The 19,734-nt window shown below is 45.4% G+C and overlaps 1 protein-coding gene across 1 annotated transcript in view; it reads right to left on the bottom strand.

The window, feature by feature from the left end:
- The window catches only part of NPFFR1 (neuropeptide FF receptor 1), a 302,647-nt gene that overhangs the window by 39,530 nt on the left and 243,383 nt on the right, over window positions 1–19,734 (bottom strand). The window contains exon 3 of the mRNA XM_069755845.1: window positions 9,252–9,351. Coding sequence (XP_069611946.1) covers window positions 9,252–9,351 — 100 coding nt within the window. The remainder of the gene's footprint in view (window positions 1–9,251; window positions 9,352–19,734) is intronic.

The following is a 19,734-nucleotide window of genomic DNA, read 5'->3' as shown; positions in this document are numbered from 1 at the left end:
GCCATCTACATCGCAACAGCTGTCATCTGGCAGGCCCATATCAGGCCAAAAACGTTTGTCAAAAACAAAAACAGTTTTAGGACAGCGTGGCCATCCGGTGAAAGTACCACAGCGTGCAATGCCTGAAAAGGTATTCCATAGTAGGAAGAGTGTAGTGTGGCAATTATTTAACCAAGATCCGAATGATCAGTGCAAAGTTATCTGTAAGAAATGCTCAAAGACCTTTATCAGATGGAAGAATCTTAAAAATTTAAATACAACGTGCATGCTTAGACAGTTAACCAGAATGCACTTGCAAGCCTGGACCAACTACCAAACGTCCCATACCGTTGGTGCACCTGCTCAGAATTAAGGTAGTCAGCAACGCTACATTGCTTCCCTCACTGTAAGCCCACCGGTTAGGACACCACCAGCAGCAAATGTGGAGGTATCGTCGCAAGGCCAAAGCAGTCAGGGAATCACAAGGTTATTGGTAGGAAACACTGTATGTAGGCCAACATCAAGAATACCATCACCAACCCTCTCTCAATCCGCCATGGCCACCACCACCACCGCTCGATCCACCATATGCAGCTCTCCAATCCAGCTCACCCTACAAGAGACTGTCGTTGGGAAAAGAAAGTACTCATCCTGTCATCCGCATACACAGGGTTTGAACGCCCACATTGCTATACTAATCTCGTTAGAGATGATGCCCTACCGGTTGGTTAAAAGCAAAGCTTTCAAAGACCTGATGGCCTACGCAGTACCACGCTATGACCTACCCAGTCAGCACTTCTTTGCAAGAAAAACCATCCCAGCCCTCCACCAGCATGTCAAAGACTGCATTGTCCATGCACTGAGGCAATCAATCAGTGGAAAGGTGCACCTCACAACAGATGCATGGACCAGTAGGCATGGCCAGGGACGTTGTGTCCATCACGGCGCACTGAGTTAATGTGGTGGATGCAGGGTCCACAGGGGACAGCCATAGTGGGACAGTTCTGCCTAGCCCACGGTCAAGGAAACAGTTGGCTGTAGGCGTTCGCCACCCCTCCTCCTCCTCCACCAGAAGCAAAAGCTCATCCACAGAGTGCAGTCACACAACCACTCCATCCGCAGCTGCCAGTGTTGCACACATAGGTGTCCCATTATCGAACAGCTAGTGGTAAGCGTCAGCAGGCTGTGTTACAAATGAAGTGTTTGGGCGACAACAGACACACCGCGGAAGTACTGGCCAAGTACTTGCAGCAACAAACTTAGTCATGGCTGGACAATGTACATCTTGAGGCAGGCAAGGTAGTCAGTGATAATGGAAGGAATTTTATGGCTGCCATAGCCCTTTCAGAACTTAAACACATACCTTGCCTGGCTCACACCTTGATCTTGGTGGTGCAGTGCTTCCTCAAAAATTATCCGGCGTTACCAGCCCTGCTCCTGAAGGTGCAAAGACTTTGCTCGCACATCCGTCGGTCGCCCGTGCACTCCAGCCGTATGCTGAACCATCAGCGATCGTTGAATCTTCCCCAGCACTGCCTAATAATCGACGTTGCAACAAGGTGGAACTCCGCACTGCACATGATTCAGAGGCTGTGCAAACAGAGGCGTGCTGTAATTAATTTGTGGGAGGATACATATACACGGGCAGGCACTTGGATGGCAGACATGGAGTTGTCTGATGTGCAATGGTCGAAGCTACAAGACCTCTGTCAAGTCCTTCAGTGTTTTGAGGAATGCATTCGGCTGGTAAGTGCAGACGACGCCATCATAAGCATGAGCATCCCACTAATGCGTGTGCTGATGCAGAGTTTGACGCACATTAAGGAGCTGGCATCTGCAGCCAAGGAGGAGGGAATCCTTGATGACAGTCAGCCATTGTCTGCTCAGGGAACTCTCCTGGACGAGGTGGCGGACGAAGAGGAGGAGGAGGAGGAGGAGGATGGGGATGAATATTCATGGGAGGAGGATGCTTCTCAGGGGGCAATAGAAACTGGTGGCGTTGCAAGGTCAGGTACAGGGTTTTTGCGGGACACAAGTGATGTTGATTTTCAAGAAAGTGCTCCTCAACCCAGCACAAGCAGTGAATTGACACCAGGAACATTGGCCCACATGGCTGAGTATGCCTTGCGTATCCTAAAGTGACCCCTGCATAATCAAAATGTTGACCGATGACAATTACTGGTTGGCCTGCCTCCTCGATCCACGATATAATGGAAAATTACAAAATATCATGCCACATGAGAACCTTGAGCAAATATTGGCTACCAAACAAGCAACTCTTGTAGACTGTTTGGTTCAGGCATTCCGAGCACACAGCGGTGGTGATGGTTCTCACACGAGCCGTAGGGGGCAACATGGCAGAGGTGTTAGAGGTGCACAAATCTGAAGTGGCGTTGGATAGAGGGGTTTTATGACCAGGTTGTGGAGTGATTTCGCAATGACCGCTGACACGACAGGTACTGCTGCATCGATTCAAAGTGACAGGAGACAGCATTTGTCCAGTATGGTTACGAACTACTTTTCCTCCCTTATCGATGTTCTCCCTCACAGGTCATTCCCCTTTTATTACTGGGCATCTAAAATAGACGCCTGGCCTGAATTGGCAGAATATGCATTACAGGAGCTCGCTTGCCCTGCTGCTAGTGTGCTATCAGAAAGAGTTTTCAGTGCTGCTGGTTCAATACTGACCGAAAAAAGGACACGTCTGGCTACCCAGAATGTTGATGATCTAACCTTCATTAAAATGAACCAATCATGGATTTCAAATTATTTTGCCCCACCTTCCCCTGCCTACACGTAGCTTGCCTGAAAAATGTCTTGCTTTTGTCCCCCTCTTACTGACTTCTCCAATTCCTCCATTTGCAGCTGCTGAATGTCCACCATAGGCCATTTTTATACCTCCCTAAATGGGCTGACTCCCCCCACAGAGCCGTGGTCACCATCTGGCGCAAGCACCCGTGCGAGTGCCATTTGCCTGGACAAGTGGGTGGGCCCACTCTTGGGCGACGGCACTGGCACAGGGTCCCTCATAGTACAATGAAGTGTCTCTGACGGTGGTGGTGCACAACCAACATCAGACACACCGTCGTAATATGAGGGGCCCTGTGCCAGTACCGCCGCCCACGAGTGAGTGTTCCCCCCAGCTCAAACAGTGCTATACAACTTGCAATACTTACCTCTCCGTGCTCCACCACTGTGTAGTCTGTGCTGTTAAATCCTTCAATGGCACTGCCAATACAAATTTGTTGAAATGATAGATGATAGTTAAAATATACAGGGGCCTTGGCCTCCATTTAGACCAGTTAATACTTTGCGCCTACTACCACTGTCTGCTACTCAGCAGAGGAGCCCACCCCTGTACCTAGCAATGCCACCTGTTTATTTATGAACATTTTTTTTGGCAGACATTTAGCCCACTTTATTATTTGGGCCTACTAACTGTGTCTGCCACTCATTACAGTTTTCCTCCACTGAGCAAAGCAATGCCGCCTGTTTAGTCCTGTTACCAAGTTTGAACTGCATTTAGCCTACATTATTATTTGGGCCTACTAACTGCGTCTGCATTTCGCCTACTTTATTATTTGGGCCTATACCTGTGTTTCCTCCTCATCCTGCCCATTGCCCAGCTACTGCTAGATGAGTCTGCTGGTACATTGACCCAGACCACTACATTCCCCTTGCACTCTACACAGCCAGAATCTGACCCTGCTGAAAGTCAAGTTCCCCTTCCCGCATACTATACCACCTTACACGGGGACAAAGAGGAAGGTGCAGATGAAAGTGCAGGTTCCTTCATCAGGTGGGGGGGGGCATACTCGTTGGCGATGTCACTGGATTCACACAAAGTTATTTTCTCCACTTTTTTTGGTGTTTTTGTTGGTGATTTTAATGGTGTTTTTAAGTAGAATATGCTATGACTAGGGTTGAGCGAAAATTTTCAAAAGTCGCCGACTTTTGGCAAGGTCGGGTTTCATGAAACCCGACCCGACCCCTGTGTGGGGTCGGCCATGAAGTCGGCGATCTTTTGAATCTGGAATCGGAATTCCGATACCGATTCCCGATATGTTTAAGATATTGGGAATTGGTATCGGAATTCAGATTTAAGTGTAAAATAAAGAATTAAAATAAAAAATATCGCAATACTTACCCTCTGACGCGCCCTGGTACTAACCGGGAACCTTCCTCCTTCGAATCAGCGCTTCCAGGACCTTGCGGTGACGTCGCGGTGACGTCGCGGCTTGTGATTGGTCGTGCGGCCGCCCATGTGACTGCTCGCGCGACCAATCAGAAGCCGTGACGTCACCGCGACGTCACCGAAGGTCCTGCAAGCGCTGATTCTTAGGAAGGAAGGCTGTCGGAAAGAAGCAGGGCGTGTCCGAGGGTGAGTACCTAATAGGAATATACTCACCCTCGGACGCGCCCTGCTTCTTTCCGACAGCCTTCCTTCCTAAGAATCAGCGCTTGCAGGACCTTCGGTGACGTCGCGGTGACGTCACGGCTTCTGATTGGTCGCGCGAGCGGTCACATGGGCGGCCGCGCGACCAATCACAAGCCGCGACGTCACCGCGACGTCACAGCAAGGTCCTGGAAGCGCTGATTCGAAGGAGGAAGGTTCCCGGTTAGTACCAGGGCGCGTCAGAGGGTAAGTATTGCGATATTTTTTATTTTAATTCTTTATTTTACACTAAAATATGGATCGCAGGGCCTGAAGGAGAGTTTCCTCTCCTTCAGACCCTGGGAACCATGGAAACCCAATGCACTGCATTGGGTTTCGGGTTTCGGCCGACCCCGACCCCGACTTTTTTATAGGATCGGCCGATTTCACTCGACCCGACTTTTGAAAAAGTCGGGTTTCGTGAAACCCGACCCGATCCTATAAAAGTAAAGGTCGCTCAACCCTAGCTATGACCATAATTTATTTTAAAGGCCTTAGTGAAAAATGAACACACTAATATATTTGTTTTGGCTTGTGGGGTTTTAGTGGGATAGCAAGGACCCTTACATATTTCTATCGTGGCTATTAGTCCCCAGTCTGCCAGTGGTCTTTTCTCCAAATCTCCACTTGTTCTACTGTTGCAGTCACTTATCTGCAGACATGCTCCTCTACCAAGACTTGTGTTTCTTCCTCTCAGCAGTACAACCATTGACTCCTGGTCTCTCATTGTCTGGGCAATAAGGTACTCTTGGTTCCTGTCTGTGCCAAGGTATTTCTGCATTGTCCTCCAGTTACAATCCCAGCTGTACCCTGACGTTATTACTGACTACCGTCAGCCCTTATGTTTACCATATTGAATGAACTGCATCTGCCCTCACCTCTTACTTCCCTACTGTAGTGATTGAAGTCTGCTTGCCCTGGTGCTGGATTGTCTGAATATTCTTTACGACTCTCGTATCAGCCTTGTGTCTTGATATCCATCATCTGTTGGTTGTTACTAATGGTGACTGACTGTTTACAGATCCCTGTGCAGGAGTTTAAGAGTAAAATTCAGAGGGTCCCAGGGACTCCGCTGCTCAGTCTAGCATATGCCAAATCCATTACAACCTCAGGGGCCCACTACTTCTAGAAGGTCCTCATGGCTCATTTTTCCTGTAGACTTCTTGACAAGGCTTAACGAATGTCAGGAAAAAAAACACCAAAAGTGATTGTAAACATATTATGACATACACTTGAGTTTCATGGCAGATTTTCTAAAATTTAAAACACTTAAAATAATGTTCGTGAAGGCGCCTTAAAAAGGATTTTTAAGATATATACAGTATATGTCTACTTAGAAGTTCCAGCATACATTTATATATGTACTGGAAGTTTAATGAGTATAGCTATACAGGGTGGGCCATTTTTATGGATACACCTAACTAAAATGGGAATGGTTGGTGATATCAACTTCCTGTTTGTGGCACATTAGTATATGGGAGGAGGAAAACTTTTCAAGATGAGTGGTGACCATGGCGGCCATTTTGAAGTCAGCCATTTTGGATCCAACTTTATTTTTGTTCAATGGGAAGAGGGTCATGTGACACAATAAACTTATTGACAATTTCACAAGAAAAACAATGGTGTGCTTGATTTTAACGTAACTTTATTCTTTCATGAGTTATTTACAAGTTTATGACCACTTATAAAATAGCAACACCGCAGAAGAAATGCTAGCACAGGCTTCCAGTTTCTGTTGATTCAGATGTTGCACATCTCGTATCTTCACAGCATAGACAATTGCCTTCAGATGCCCCCAAAGATAAAAGTATAAGGGGGTCAGGTCAGGAGACCTTGGTGGCCATTCAATTGGCCCACGATGACCAATCCACTTTCCGGGAAACTGTTCATGTAGGAATGCTCGGACCTGACACCCATAATGTGGTGGTGCACCATCTCTCTGAGTCTCCTGCGCCCCTGTACTCTCCATGCCTTTCCTTCAGCTTCTGCACCACTCTTCTGTATCCCACTGTAGCTCTATCTTGCTGTTTTCCTGGCCTTTTGCTGTCTTGGCCTATTGCTATGAATGGCTGGGCTCCTGTCTTAAAATATTACGGAGCTAACTGCCCTATCAAGGCGCTCCCGCCCAACTGAGTCAAATTCTAGATGTTTCCCAGATTAACGGCTCTAAGCGCCTTACATTTAACTATTTACAAGCTAAGCATCACTCCACCCCCATCTAGTGGGCCAACTATGTTACTATGCTCTCCCTAATAGATATTAGAAACAATACAATATTTAGAAGCATAAATAAACATTAAATGTGCATAACATATTTCATGACTTTAGTCAACCCCCTTACACACTCATCTCCTTAAATTGAGAGCACAACTGCCACATACATACAAATACACACAATACACACTTAAAGGTGGTTTTCCCACTAACAAAAGTTGATTTTAGGCAATAGATCTTGGAATGATAATAAGTTCCACAATTGGATGTATTGAAATTAAATGTTCCTGTGCTGAGATAATCTTATAAATGTGCCCTGCTGTGTACTGTGTAATGACTGTGTCTGATCGTACAGGGCATGGTCTGATCATACACATCTCCTGGGGAGGAAGCAAAAGAGGATACAAGCATTGCAGCATGGGATCACATCATATTCTTTTTGTGAAGTAAAACATTGTTTAAAAACAGGCAGGGAAATGTTTTACTTCACAAAAAGAATATGATGTGATCCCATGCTGCAATGCCTGTATACTCTCCTTTGCTTCCTCTCCTGCCCAGAAGATGTGGTATGATCAGACCATGTTCCTGTATGATCAGACATGGCCATTACACAGTACACAGCAGGGGTACATTTATAAGAATATCTCAGCACAGGGACATTTAATTTTAATACATACAATTGTGGAACTTATTATTATTCCAAGATCTATAGAATAAAATGAACTTTTTTTGTGGGTAAAACCCCTTTAATACACATTTTATGCAACAGAATACACACTACTTGTTTAACCAACTTCCTCCAACTTGCTGATATGGCTATTAAGGACAGAAGTGTTTGATTTCCCTTCGATAGATTTTTTTTTTATAAAAATGAATACCGTATATACTCGAGTATAAGCCGAGATTTTCAGCCCAAATTTTTGGGCTGAAAGTGCCCCTCTCGGCTTATACTCGAGTCACGGTAGCGGTGGGGTCGGCGGGTGAGGGGGAGAGGGCGCTGAGGTATACTTACCTAGTCCCAGCGATCCTGACGCTCCCCCTGCCGTCCCACGGTCTTCTGTGCTGCAGCCTCTTCCCCTCTTCAGCGGTCACGTGGGACCGCTCATTAGAGAAATGAATAGGCGGCTCCACCTCCCATAGGGTGGAGCCGCCTATTCATTTCTCTAATCAGCGGTCCCGGTGACCGCTGATAGAGGAAGAGGCTGCAGCACAGAAGACCTTGTGACAGGCGGGGAGCGCCAGGATCGCTGGGACTAGGTAAGTATGTCATATTCACCTGTCCACGTTCCAGCTGCCGGGCGCCGCTCCATCTCCCCGGCGTCGCTCCATCTTCCCGGCGTCGCTCCGCTCTGCTGACTGTTCAGGTCAGAGGGCGCGATGACGCGTATAGTGTGCGCGGCGCCCTCTGCCTGATCAGTCAGAGCAGAGAGACGTTGGGACCGGACGCTGGGAGCTGCAAGCAAGAGAGGTGAGTATGGCTTTTTTTTTTTATTGCAGCAGCAGCAGCGGCACAGATTTATGTGGAGCATCTATGGGGCAATATGAACGGTGCAGTGCATATATGGGGCACAGCTATGGGACAAAAATGAACGGTGCAGAGCATATATGGGGCAATATGAACGGTGCAGAGCACTGTATGGGGCACAGCTATGGGACAAAAATGAACGGTGCAGAGCAGATATGGGGCAATATGAACGGTGCAGAGCACTGTATGGGGCACAGCTATGGGACAAAAATGAACGGTGCAGAGCAGATATGGGGCAATATGAACGGTGCAGAGCATTGCATGGGGCACAGCTATGGGACAAAAATGAACTGTGCAGAGCAGATATGGGGCAATATGAACGGTGCAGAGCACTGTATGGGGCACAGCTATGGGACAAAAATGAACGGTGCAGAGCAGATATGGGGAAATATGAATGGTGCAGAGCACTGTATGGGGCACAGCTATGGGACAAAAATGAACGGTGCAGAGCACTGTATGGGGCACAGCTATGGGACAAAAATGAACGGTGCAGAGCAGATATGGGGAAATATGAACGGTGCAGAGCACTATATGGCACAGATATGGGGAAATAATGAACGGTGCAGAGCACTATATGGCACAGCTATGGGGCAATATGAACGGTGCAGAGCACTATATGGCACAGCTATGGGGAAATAATGAACGGTGCAGAGCACTATATGGCACAGCTATGGGGAAATAATGATCTATTTTTATTTTTGAAATTCACCGGTAAATGCTGCATTTCCACCCTAGGCTTATACTCGAGTCAATAAGTTTTCCCAGTTTTTTGTGGCAAAATTAGGGGGGTCGGCTTATACTCGGGTCGGCTTATACTCGAGTATATACGGTAACTACAGCATTAAGGAAGTAAGAAAGATATATATATATATATTTAATGTCTACTGTATATACAATTAACAAGACTGAACTTGATGCATTCGACTTAACAAAAACTCATTTTTTTGAGGCACAGTATAGGCCAAAAAAATACCTAAAAAGGTTAAAAAAAGTATATATAGTCTGACACCCAAATGCAATTAAATATATGTCTTCACCATTTTAATATGTACTGTAAATAATAATAAATAATGCATAGTACAAACATTTTTTACATACCTTTCTACTGCAATGGCCACTAAGGTAAAGACAGATGCAGAAACAGACATTCCTTGTACAAGACCACTCATCTTGCACATGATATTGTCAAATGGCCATCCTGAAGAAAAAAAAGATGCTATAACAGGTATTCTTCTGCTGAAGGCAACTGAAACATAACTTTGGGTAGCTGCGTAAAAACTGATTTTACTATATGAACACAATGGGATACACTAAGAATGCAAATATTTGTTTGCTGCAAATTCTACTTTCCTTCTCCCAATGAAAACGTGAATTCTGTTAAATAAAGTGCTCTATACTCACCTTCTAATTAATAATAAGCCATAATCTCAGAGGTTATTACTAATGCACCAATTTTTAAAACAGTTTTTAATAAAGTTGAGGAAAAAAATATTTGGAGTAATCTGAAATGAAGATTTTAATTTAAGGTTGGGTTCACATGAGCGCATCATTTAAAAATACAATTAAAAAAACAAAAAACAAAGACAACAAATACCAATATGGCTACATCAACAGAAAAAAAGTTATAGCTTTTAGGGAAGAGAGAGGAAAAAACAAAGGTGCATAAAAGTGAAATTGGTAAGGTCTTTCACACTTCTGTCGTTGGCTGGGCAGTGAAATGACGCGTCGATGGACGTTGTGAAAATAGAAGAAAACGTGTGTGACGCATCCAGTATTATGATGGATGTGTCGACTGAGTTCTTGGCCGAATTTTAGAATATAAGATTGTGGGAGAGAGAGAGACACTGACTGACTGTTTCCCGGACATGAAAATCCTTCCGGGCATGCTCAGAGTGGAAAAACTGGATACGTCACTGGATTCCTGTGTGTGACGGTCAGCGACGGATCCTGCGTCCATAGGCTTCTATTATAGCCGATGACGGACAGCGCAGGGCCCGTTGCAGTGCGATTTTCCGACGTGCTCAAAAAATGTTCCTCTGAACGTTTTCTCTGCACGATGGACCGCTATTTTCCGATGGATCCAGTGCACGACGAATGAAACAGATGGCTATCCGTCACAATCCATCGCTAATACAAGTCTATGGGAAAAAACAGGATCCTGCAGAAAAATTTGCAGGATCCAGTTTTTTCAAAACTCGACAGATTTCGACGTGAGACAAAAGACGGAAGTGTGAAAGAGGCCTAATTCAGCTATGGACCAAAGAAACAAACATCCATTTTTTGTGGTCCGGCTGTACATTCATAATTTGTTGTCTCTCCTCTCACTTCTTCCACACCTATGAAAAGTATCCTCTCACCATTATTTTCTACAGCCAACATTTTTTACTGACATATTGGAAATCTTTAAAAAATCATATAGATTATAACACGGGCAGACACAGACAGAAGAGGACTCATGTACAGCAATAGTAACTGGGCCCTTTGAAGTCAAATAACTCATAATAATGCACAATTCCGACTACTTTGGAGATGGATTTGGGCCCCCTTACCATGTGGGCCCCTGCGTGGAAGCACAGGTTGCACCAGATATATGTCCATCCTTTGACGATTGGTGGAGCAACTTAGTATACTTTTTTTTTGCAAAAAAACGTATCAACTAAATATTCTGTTTTTTCCATCTTTTGACTAGCACTTGCTTATTACTGTGATTTTTTTACAACAGAGTATTTTTTACCTCACTGTGCTCTTTTGTGTCTTCAAGTTTCTTGGTGGTGTGGGAACAGGTTCCTACAGACTTGATCAATGTGCTAGTAGCCCATGTGTTTCTGTTAGTATGTAGTATGTACTATGTATGTAGCATGTAGGTAGTATTTTTTTTTCACATTCAACACATTAGCCGGATGATGGAACTACTACTGTCCCATCATTGGCTAATGTGTCAATCACTATCACTGTAGCAGGCATCGTCCGATGGGACTTGTAGTCCTGCACATACGCTCAGAGCCCCGGCAACCCGCATAGAGCCCCGGCAACCCGCATAGAGCCCCGGCAACCCACACAGAGCCCCGACATGCCGCACAGAGCCCCAGCAGCCCGCACAGAGCCCCAGCACGCCGCCCAGAGCCCCGGCAGGCCCGCACAGAGCCCCAGCACACCACACAGCCTCGGCACTCCGCACAAAGCCCCGGCAGGCCCATACAGACCCCCGGCAGCCCGCACAGAGCCCCAGCAGGCACGCACAGATCCACCCACACACACACACGTAGTCTCCGCCCACGCACCACCCACACTCCATTATAGTGCCTCATTGCACTATAGGAACTTCCGATTTGATCCGGTATAAGATATCGCAAAAGTATCGGAACTCGGTATCAGAATTCCGATACAGCGAATATCAGTCGATACCCGATATTTGCAGTATCTGAATGCTCAATACTATTAATGTCTTTTTTTATTTTTTAGGTTCCAGAATGGGATGAGGACCTCATTGAAAATGACCTCCTAATCTCCCTGGTCCATGAGCGAGTCCCGTTGTGGGACACCCGGGTTCCGCAGCACTCGGACAACGTGACGATCCGGCGGCTATGGAATGAGGTGGCCAAAGCGATGTGGGATGGCTGGGACAGCGCCCTGTCTCATGTCCGAAATGCATTTTGTAAGTTTTGCAATGCAGTGTGCTGCAGCAGTGACCTTGGCTGGGATCACACAACTCTTTGTGATGTGAGAAACTCTCAGGAGTTTCTCTCATCACACACAGTTGTGTGATCACAGCCAAAAGTCCATTGTCTAACCATTCTTTTTTGTTTTTTTCAACAGTGCTCAAAGTCAAAACACATTGGCGTTCGATGAAGGATCGCTTCAACAAGGACCTTCTGGCATTTTTGAGACCGGTCCTTGCCCAGAGAACGTAAGTATTTTTTTGGTGTATTAGGTTGTGTTGTATTGCCATAATCTGTATTTCTAGAAGGATATCGGAAGGAGATATAAAAGGGGAGACAAGGGGCGCAGAGTCTCAGTGTAGGTGTATATTCACAGCAAGAGATATATATTGTTGCACTCACCCTTTGGATGCCTTGTATGTACATTCAATTGATCCGTATGATGGATCCATGCCTTATAATATTCCGGTATGCAGCACTATTGCAGGAACTATGCCAGCCTTGATCCAAGGATTGCATGTGAATACAATGGTTAGAGAGAGAATAGTGCTGCATACCGGAATATTATAAGGCGTGGATCCATCATACAGATCAATTGAATGTACATACAAGACATCCAAAGGGTGAGTGCAACAATATATATCTCTTGCTGTGAATATACACCTACACTTAGACTCTGCGCCCCTTGTCTCCCCTTTTATATCTCCTTCCGATATCCTTGTGAAATTTCAACTGAGGGAAGCCTTCGGCTCATCAGCTACAGAGGAGTCACTCCTGTTCTTAGGAGAAGGGAGCAGCGAGATCTAAAATGGAACATTTCACTAATTGTACTATGAGAAGAAAAGAGGTACTGTCTACAATTATTCCATCTGAACCTATACAGGTTGGAAACATACATCTTAACACGGACATAGACAATGAGACTAAAAGAAATATCTCAAGGCTTTTTACAAGTTTTGAGAAAAACATGAAAAATGAAATTAGACACCAGTTGGATGCTGATTTCTTAGATATTTGTGTTCAGCAAAATATTATACCAGCAGGGCTGCGGATTCATTTTAACAGCACTTTTCCTGATGATACAGCTTTTTCGGACAATTGGTATGATATTGTGGACATTTGTTCCTATGAATTAATGAGACTTTTGATCAAAAAAAGAACAAGTTTGGCTCACAGATTTGTCCAACTTTGTGAGGCAGATTTGAATGAACTAACACAGTATAATGGGTGTGCTCTATATAATGCCTTAAATAGAGACACTAATAGAAACTTACAAATCTGGGAGAACAATCTCATTGAAATAAAAAACAAAAAAATTAGAAGAGATTTTTTTGAGCTGAAAAACTCAAAGAACTCAAAATCAAAAGGAGAAATGGTTTCAAACTCTAAACCCATTTCAGATAAAAAAACGTATTCCCATTTTCCAGACAAAGATATCTCACCCATACTAAATAATTCAACCCCCACTGTGATTCTGGTCAAAAATCCTGAAATATCTTCTTCAAACATTATCACAAATCTCCCTTCCATTCACGAAGCCTCCAATATATCTCTCAACATTGTGACGCCCAGGAGACCGGGATACCCAGCACCGGACCAATGGGGTCTGTCTCTTGAGGGGGATGTCACGGGTGGCTTGACCTGGTGCTGTGGTCTCAGGCAATGCACAGTGTAAGGGGTATCGTGAGGGAACAGGTACTTACTTGATCAGCAGCAGGTTCTCCCAGCGGTGATGATCCCGATCCTGGATATTGGCTATTGTCCAAATGAAAGACTGAGGCACTGAAACGTTTAACCAATTTACTTCAACATAAAAGGATTTACAACCTGTCCTGTCACCGGAGTCTGTATGGGAACTCTGAGTTACTTTGACCCTGCCGGAGTCTTCGCCTCTTATTGTACGCAATTTCTGTGTGGCCCTGCTGCTGTATGTGAACTGGCTGCCGGCCCAATCTGTCCCCTCCGGGTCCTGGTTCGACGGGCAACCCGAGTCCTTTTATCGGCTTACCCCCTCCGGGAGTACCGCTGAACTCTGTGTCTGTTGCTGCGTCCGACCCTAGTGAAGCTGATATCACCTCACGTTTTTCCGGTTGCTGTATTATATGTAATGAATACAGCCACGGATCCGGTATCCGTCTTTGCGCCTGTTCTGGGTAGTGATTAATGCTACCCGGTTCTCACAATGTCCTTTTTCTCTATCCCTCTTCTCCTCAGGCCGGTGATTTAGGCCTGGAAACAGTCACAGGACTGTTAGAAATTCAGCTGTATGACCTCTCACTTTCAGCTCCTTAGCCCAACTGCCCAACTGCCAGTTCTTCTCTCAGACCAGAATGGATCAAGGGGAGTCTCTGGAGCTCCCCCTTCTGGCCGGAGGAGGTAGTGCAGTCTTGCTATTTTAGTATTTGTATTCAGTGTCAGTAACTATATTTGTGGCAAATACCTCTAGGGGTGCCACATTCCCCCTTAGTTAAGAACAGTACTCCGGGACTGTGGGACGATAACATTTTGAAATAACAATTAATATGTACAGAGTCTTAAAAATGAAAAGTTACAAAAACCACTCAAGGAAACAAAAATAGAGTTCTGTAAAAAGTCACTTCAAATAGCGTCCATTAATACAGTTCTATCCTTGAAGGTACTAGGAAAGGCACTGCACTTTGTGTCCAAGAATTTAGTTCCATTTTTCCAACGGAGTTATCAATATAACGTCTAAAGAAAGTTCAAAAAGAGCAAAAAGCAAAGTTCAAAAAGCAGTCTTTCCGGAGCTTTGATTTAGTGCCTCCGGGCTGATAAAAAGTTCAAGAATATGCAAGAAGTTCATACAGACAAGTCTCTGTAGGTACTGGGCTTAAACGTTGCAGAATGATAACAATGACTATAGTTTTATAGTTGGTAATCTGCATACCTGCCCGGTAATTGACCCTGGGTACTACGCTGTGATCTACGTAATAGCGGTGTCTCTTCATGTGGTGTACTACTGTCTACTGCGGACGTAGTATCTGCCCGCTCTGCTAAAGATAATTCCACGACTATGGAGTTGGCAAGTCCACCGTGAATGGGATTACTCTGACCAGGAATATGTTCTTCCTGGCCTGGAACCTCCTGTAGTACGGGGTCAGCCTCTTCCTGTCTTGGGACTTCTGGTATTGGGTTCGGTGTTGGGTAAAAGGCCACCATGGGAACCACTACTGCACCATGGTATGTTAGTAGGGTTTTGGGAAAGTCTCCTATACAGGTGTGATACACTTCCTCTTCTTTTTCCTTTACTGGTTGAACCTGTATGGGTTGAATAACTTCTGGTTCTGGCTGGACAACGTCTGGCTCTTTCAATGCCTCCGGACATAATTTAAGATTGTCTCTTGACACTAGTACAGATGTTAAGCCTCCGTTTTTGCTAATGAGACACATTTTAGGATTATCCATTCTTGTTGGTAAAACTGTGTAGGGTACGGCTTCCCACTGATTGTCTAGTTTATTGGTTCGACGATTTCTCTTGAGCACTTGGTCACCCGGTCTTAATGGGGTCGCTAGAGCATTCTGGTTGAAAGTTCGCTCTTGTCTTTCTCTAGTTTGCTGAAGGCTTTTTTCCACACTCTCTTGCACTTGGCGATACTGCTTTTGCCGTATGATATCCCAATTGGAGTCTTGAACTTCTGCATCTGGTTTCAAAATTCCCATTTCTAGATCGATTGGTAATTGGCCGGGTCTTGCACGCATAAGGTAAGCTGGGGTGCAGTTGGTGGAGCTCACCGGGACATGATTATACAGATCCACCAAGTCAGGCAATTTCTCTGGCCATTGATTCCTTTCTGTCTCAGGTAAAGTCTTTAGTAGGTCTATTACAATATGGTTCATCTTCTCGCATAAGCCGTTTGTTTGTGTATGATAGGCCGTCGTCCGGATCTTTTTGCAACCATACATATTACAGAATTCTCTGAAGATCTCTGATTCAAAGGCTGTACCTTGGTCGGTGAGAACCTGTTCCGGATATCCATGGGGTCTACAAAAGTACGTTTGGAACACTTTGGCTGCTGTTTTTGCTGTCAGATCTTTTACGGGTACTACTACCAAGATGCGTGAATAATGGTCCACGATGGTCAAGGCATAGACATAGCCGGACCGGCTTGGTATTAACTTCACGTGGTCTATGGCTACAAGTTCAAGTGGTTGTTTGGTGATTATGGGCTGCAGTGGTGCTCTTTGGTTCTTTTGATCGTTTCTTCTGAGGTTGCACGGGCCACAGTTTCTGCACCACTGTTCGATTGATTTTCTCATCCCGACCCAATAAAATCTTTCTCTTAGAAGTACTTCTAACTTTTTCCAACCGAAGTGACCAGCACCGTTATGGTAAGCTTCGAGGACCATCTTCACATCTTGTTTAGGCACGATAATCTGCCAAACCAATTCATGTGTTTTTGGATTGGTGTACCTTCTACAGAGCTTCCCTTGATACAGGAACATTTTGCCTCTCTCTTTCCAGAGTTGATGCGTCTCTTCTGGGGCATCCTCATCGGGATATGCACTTTGCTCAGTCAACAGTTCCTTCACCAACTTCACAGCCGGATTGCTGTCTTGGGTGTCAGCCCATCTATGGTGTGCTAACGGATTAAAATTCACCTCTTGTTGTTTCTGATAGGTACTTGACTGATGATGTTTTGCCTTGGGACGATGGAAGGCTGGTAGTTCAATTTCTTCAAGCTCCCCCGTTTCCTCTTCTACATCTCTCAAGTGTGGCATCCGGGATAGGGCATCGGCATTTCCATTCTTGCGACCTGCTCGATACTTGATCGTGAAGTTGTAATTAGATAACCGGGCTATCCATCGCTGTTCTAACGCACCTAATTTGGCTGTGTCCAGGTGGGTCAACGGATTGTTGTCAGTATAGAAAATAAATTCTGCAGCGGCCAGATAGTGTTTGAAACGTTCAGTCACAGCCCAAACTACTGCCAGTAGTTCCAATTTGAAGGAGCTGTAATTTTCTGAATTTCTTTCAGTAGGCCGGAGCTTTCTACTTGCAAAGGCGATGACTTTCTCCCGACCTCCTTGCTTTTGTGACAGCACCGCTCCTAGTCCCACATTACTGGCATCGGTGTAGAGGATGAAAGGCTGATGGTAATCTGGGTATGCCAGAACCTCCTCTCCGGTTAGTGCCTTCTTTAGTTGTTCAAAGGAGTCTTCCCTTTCGTCGTTCCACTGGAAACGAGGGTTTCGGTTCGAAGGTTTCTTCGTCTGCCCTACCAAGGCGTCTTGCAAGGGTGCTGCCAACTTGGTAAATCCTTTTATAAATCTGCGATTGTAACCCACCAATCCCAGGAATTGCCTCACTTCTTTTGCGCTGGTAGGTCTCGGCCAATCCCTTATGGCGGTTATTTTCTCGGGATCTGGTGCTACTCCCTCCGAACTCACGATGTGTCCCAGGTACTGTACCTTTGGCTTGAGAAGGTGACATTTGGATGGCTTGATTTTCATGCCATACCTGGATAAGGCTTCGAACACTTCTGCCAGGTCTTTTAAGTGTTGTTCGTAAGTCTTTGAGTAGACGATCACATCATCTAGGTACAGGAGGACGGTCTCGAAGTTCTTGTGTCCGAGGCAGCATTCCATCAGCCGCTGGAAGGTACCGGATGCATTGCAGAGTCCGAACGGCATGCGATTAAATTCACTTAGACCCATTGGTGTGGTGAATGCCGTCTTTTCCTTATCTCTCTCAGCCACAGGGACTTGCCAATACCCGCTTGTTAAGTCTAAGGTGGAAAAATAATTAGCAGATTTCAAAGCAGTCAAGGACTCTTCTATCCTAGGCAAGGGGTAGGCGTCTTTATGGGTGATGTTATTAATCTGCCGGTAGTCTACGCACATTCTCATGGTTCCGTCTTTTTTTTTGACAATCACCAGAGGGGCCGCCCAGGGGCTACAGCTGTCTCTTATTACCCCGGCCTGTTTCATCTCCCTCAGCATATCTTTTGCACATTGATAGTGAGCGGGCGGTATGGGTCTATATCTTTCTTTTATTGGGGGATGGTCACCGGTGGGGATTGTGTGTTCTACCCCTTCTATCCGTCCGAAGTCCAATGGGTGTTTACTGAAGACTTGTTCATATTCCATCACTAGCCTATGCACCCCTTGTTTTTGATGGGTAGGTGTTGAATTTATGCCCACGTGTAGCTGTTGGCACCAATCCTCCAATTCTCCATCTGAGCCGTTGCCTTCCACCTGACAGGTTGGTTCTAAGGGCTCAATGGTTGTGATGGCATTGTTGTCAACAGTATATAGCTTTGCCACTGTAGCATACCTTGGCAAAGTGACCTCTTCCTATCCACAGTTCAAAAGTCGTACCGGCACCCGTCCTCGGTGTACCTCAACTACCCCTCGTGCTGTGAGTATAGTGGGCCTTCTGTCGGTGTACACTGGTTCTATTAAGGCTTGATAATCTCGTCCCTTAGTACCAATGGCTGCTCTACACCATACCAGCATTTCTGTTTTTGGTGGGATTACAATAGACGTTGGATCACTTACCCTCACACTGCCGATTTCTCCACCTGCAACTTCTACCTGTTGCCTTAACATCAATACTTTTATTTCCCTCCGGAGAACTCTCTGCTGGCAGGATTGGGCAGTTTCAGCAATTTGCTGTAAGACAGAAATGACTTCGGAAAAGCAGTTCTCTAACACATTCATTCCTATCAATACAGTTGGTTCACAGTTCCGTCGGTCAACATCAACAACAATTATACCCTGTTTCTTCAATTCTACTTTACCAATCTTTATGGTCATCTCCCTGAATCCTAGTTTCGGTACCAACTTACCATTACTGGCCCATATACCTAGTTCAACATCAGAGGGCCCTTTATCAATATCTGCATCAGCCCAGTACCTCTTATAAAGGATATACAGTATAGATGAAATCTGGGAACCTGTGTCCAGCAAAGCGTTGAGGGGCATTCCGTCCAGCACGATAGGGATGATGGGTCGTCCTCCGATGTACCTGTCGTGCCAGGGTGTTGGGCCTTGAAAGTTCATTCCTGCGAAGCGGCCCGCATTCCCAGGGGATTCCCGTTTAAATCACAATCTCGTGCAAAGTGGCCTGGCTGCTGGCAACGGCGGCAAATGGGCTGTCCATCCGGTTGGTAGCGGTCGCGGGGTCGTCCTCTCCATGTCGGGTATCTCCGGGGTCTCATCCATGGAACATCTTCTCTACGGTTTGACAACTCCATCTTGGGTCCTCTCATCTCCTGCATGGTTTTAGCCATTGAAGCAACAACATCAGTTAAAGAGTCAAGCTTTTGTTGAAGAGCCTCATTAGTACTGGGCCCCAGGGGCTTAGCAATGGCCCCGGACATAGCTGATGTCACTGGCACTCCCTGTTGTTGAGGAGCCTCTGCCATGGGTTGCGCAGGCTCCTGATCCCGAGGTGCCTCTGCCACCTGGAGACGTATAGCGCTCTCCTTTAATTGGGCAAATGTCAATTCAGGGTTCTTAAAAACAAGCATGCTCACATGCCCCCGGTGGGAAGGGGTGTAGAGTCCCTCAATAAATTGATCTCTTAGCAGTTTATCCGCTCCGGTGTTAAAAATGGGTTCAGCCAGTGTAAGTTATTTAACACTAGAACTACTGATGGAGTCATTTTGACTCCTTTCGTTTTTTATTTCTCTTCTGTGACTACATTTTTCAGAATTCCGGCTTGAAACTCGGTGACTTTTCCTCAAATATGATGTGAAAAAAGATTTTGTGAGAATAAATAATTTTGGTAAAAAATTTGCGCGTTTTTTTCAAAATTTACCAAGAACTACTGAAGGGAGTCATTTTGACTCCCTACTATATTTTGAGGTCCTTTTGTCACTAAATGTTGCTATAAAGTTTTGCGCATAATTTTTTCACTCTGTCTTATTTACCCTGATGTTCATATAGATGTAGTTCAATTT

The sequence above is a fragment of the Ranitomeya imitator genome, chromosome 2 (assembly GCF_032444005.1).
Source record: "Ranitomeya imitator isolate aRanImi1 chromosome 2, aRanImi1.pri, whole genome shotgun sequence".
NCBI lineage: Eukaryota > Metazoa > Chordata > Amphibia > Anura > Dendrobatidae > Ranitomeya > Ranitomeya imitator.
Note: the sequence above shows the minus strand (reverse complement) of the source record. Positions and strands in the feature narration are given on the sequence as shown.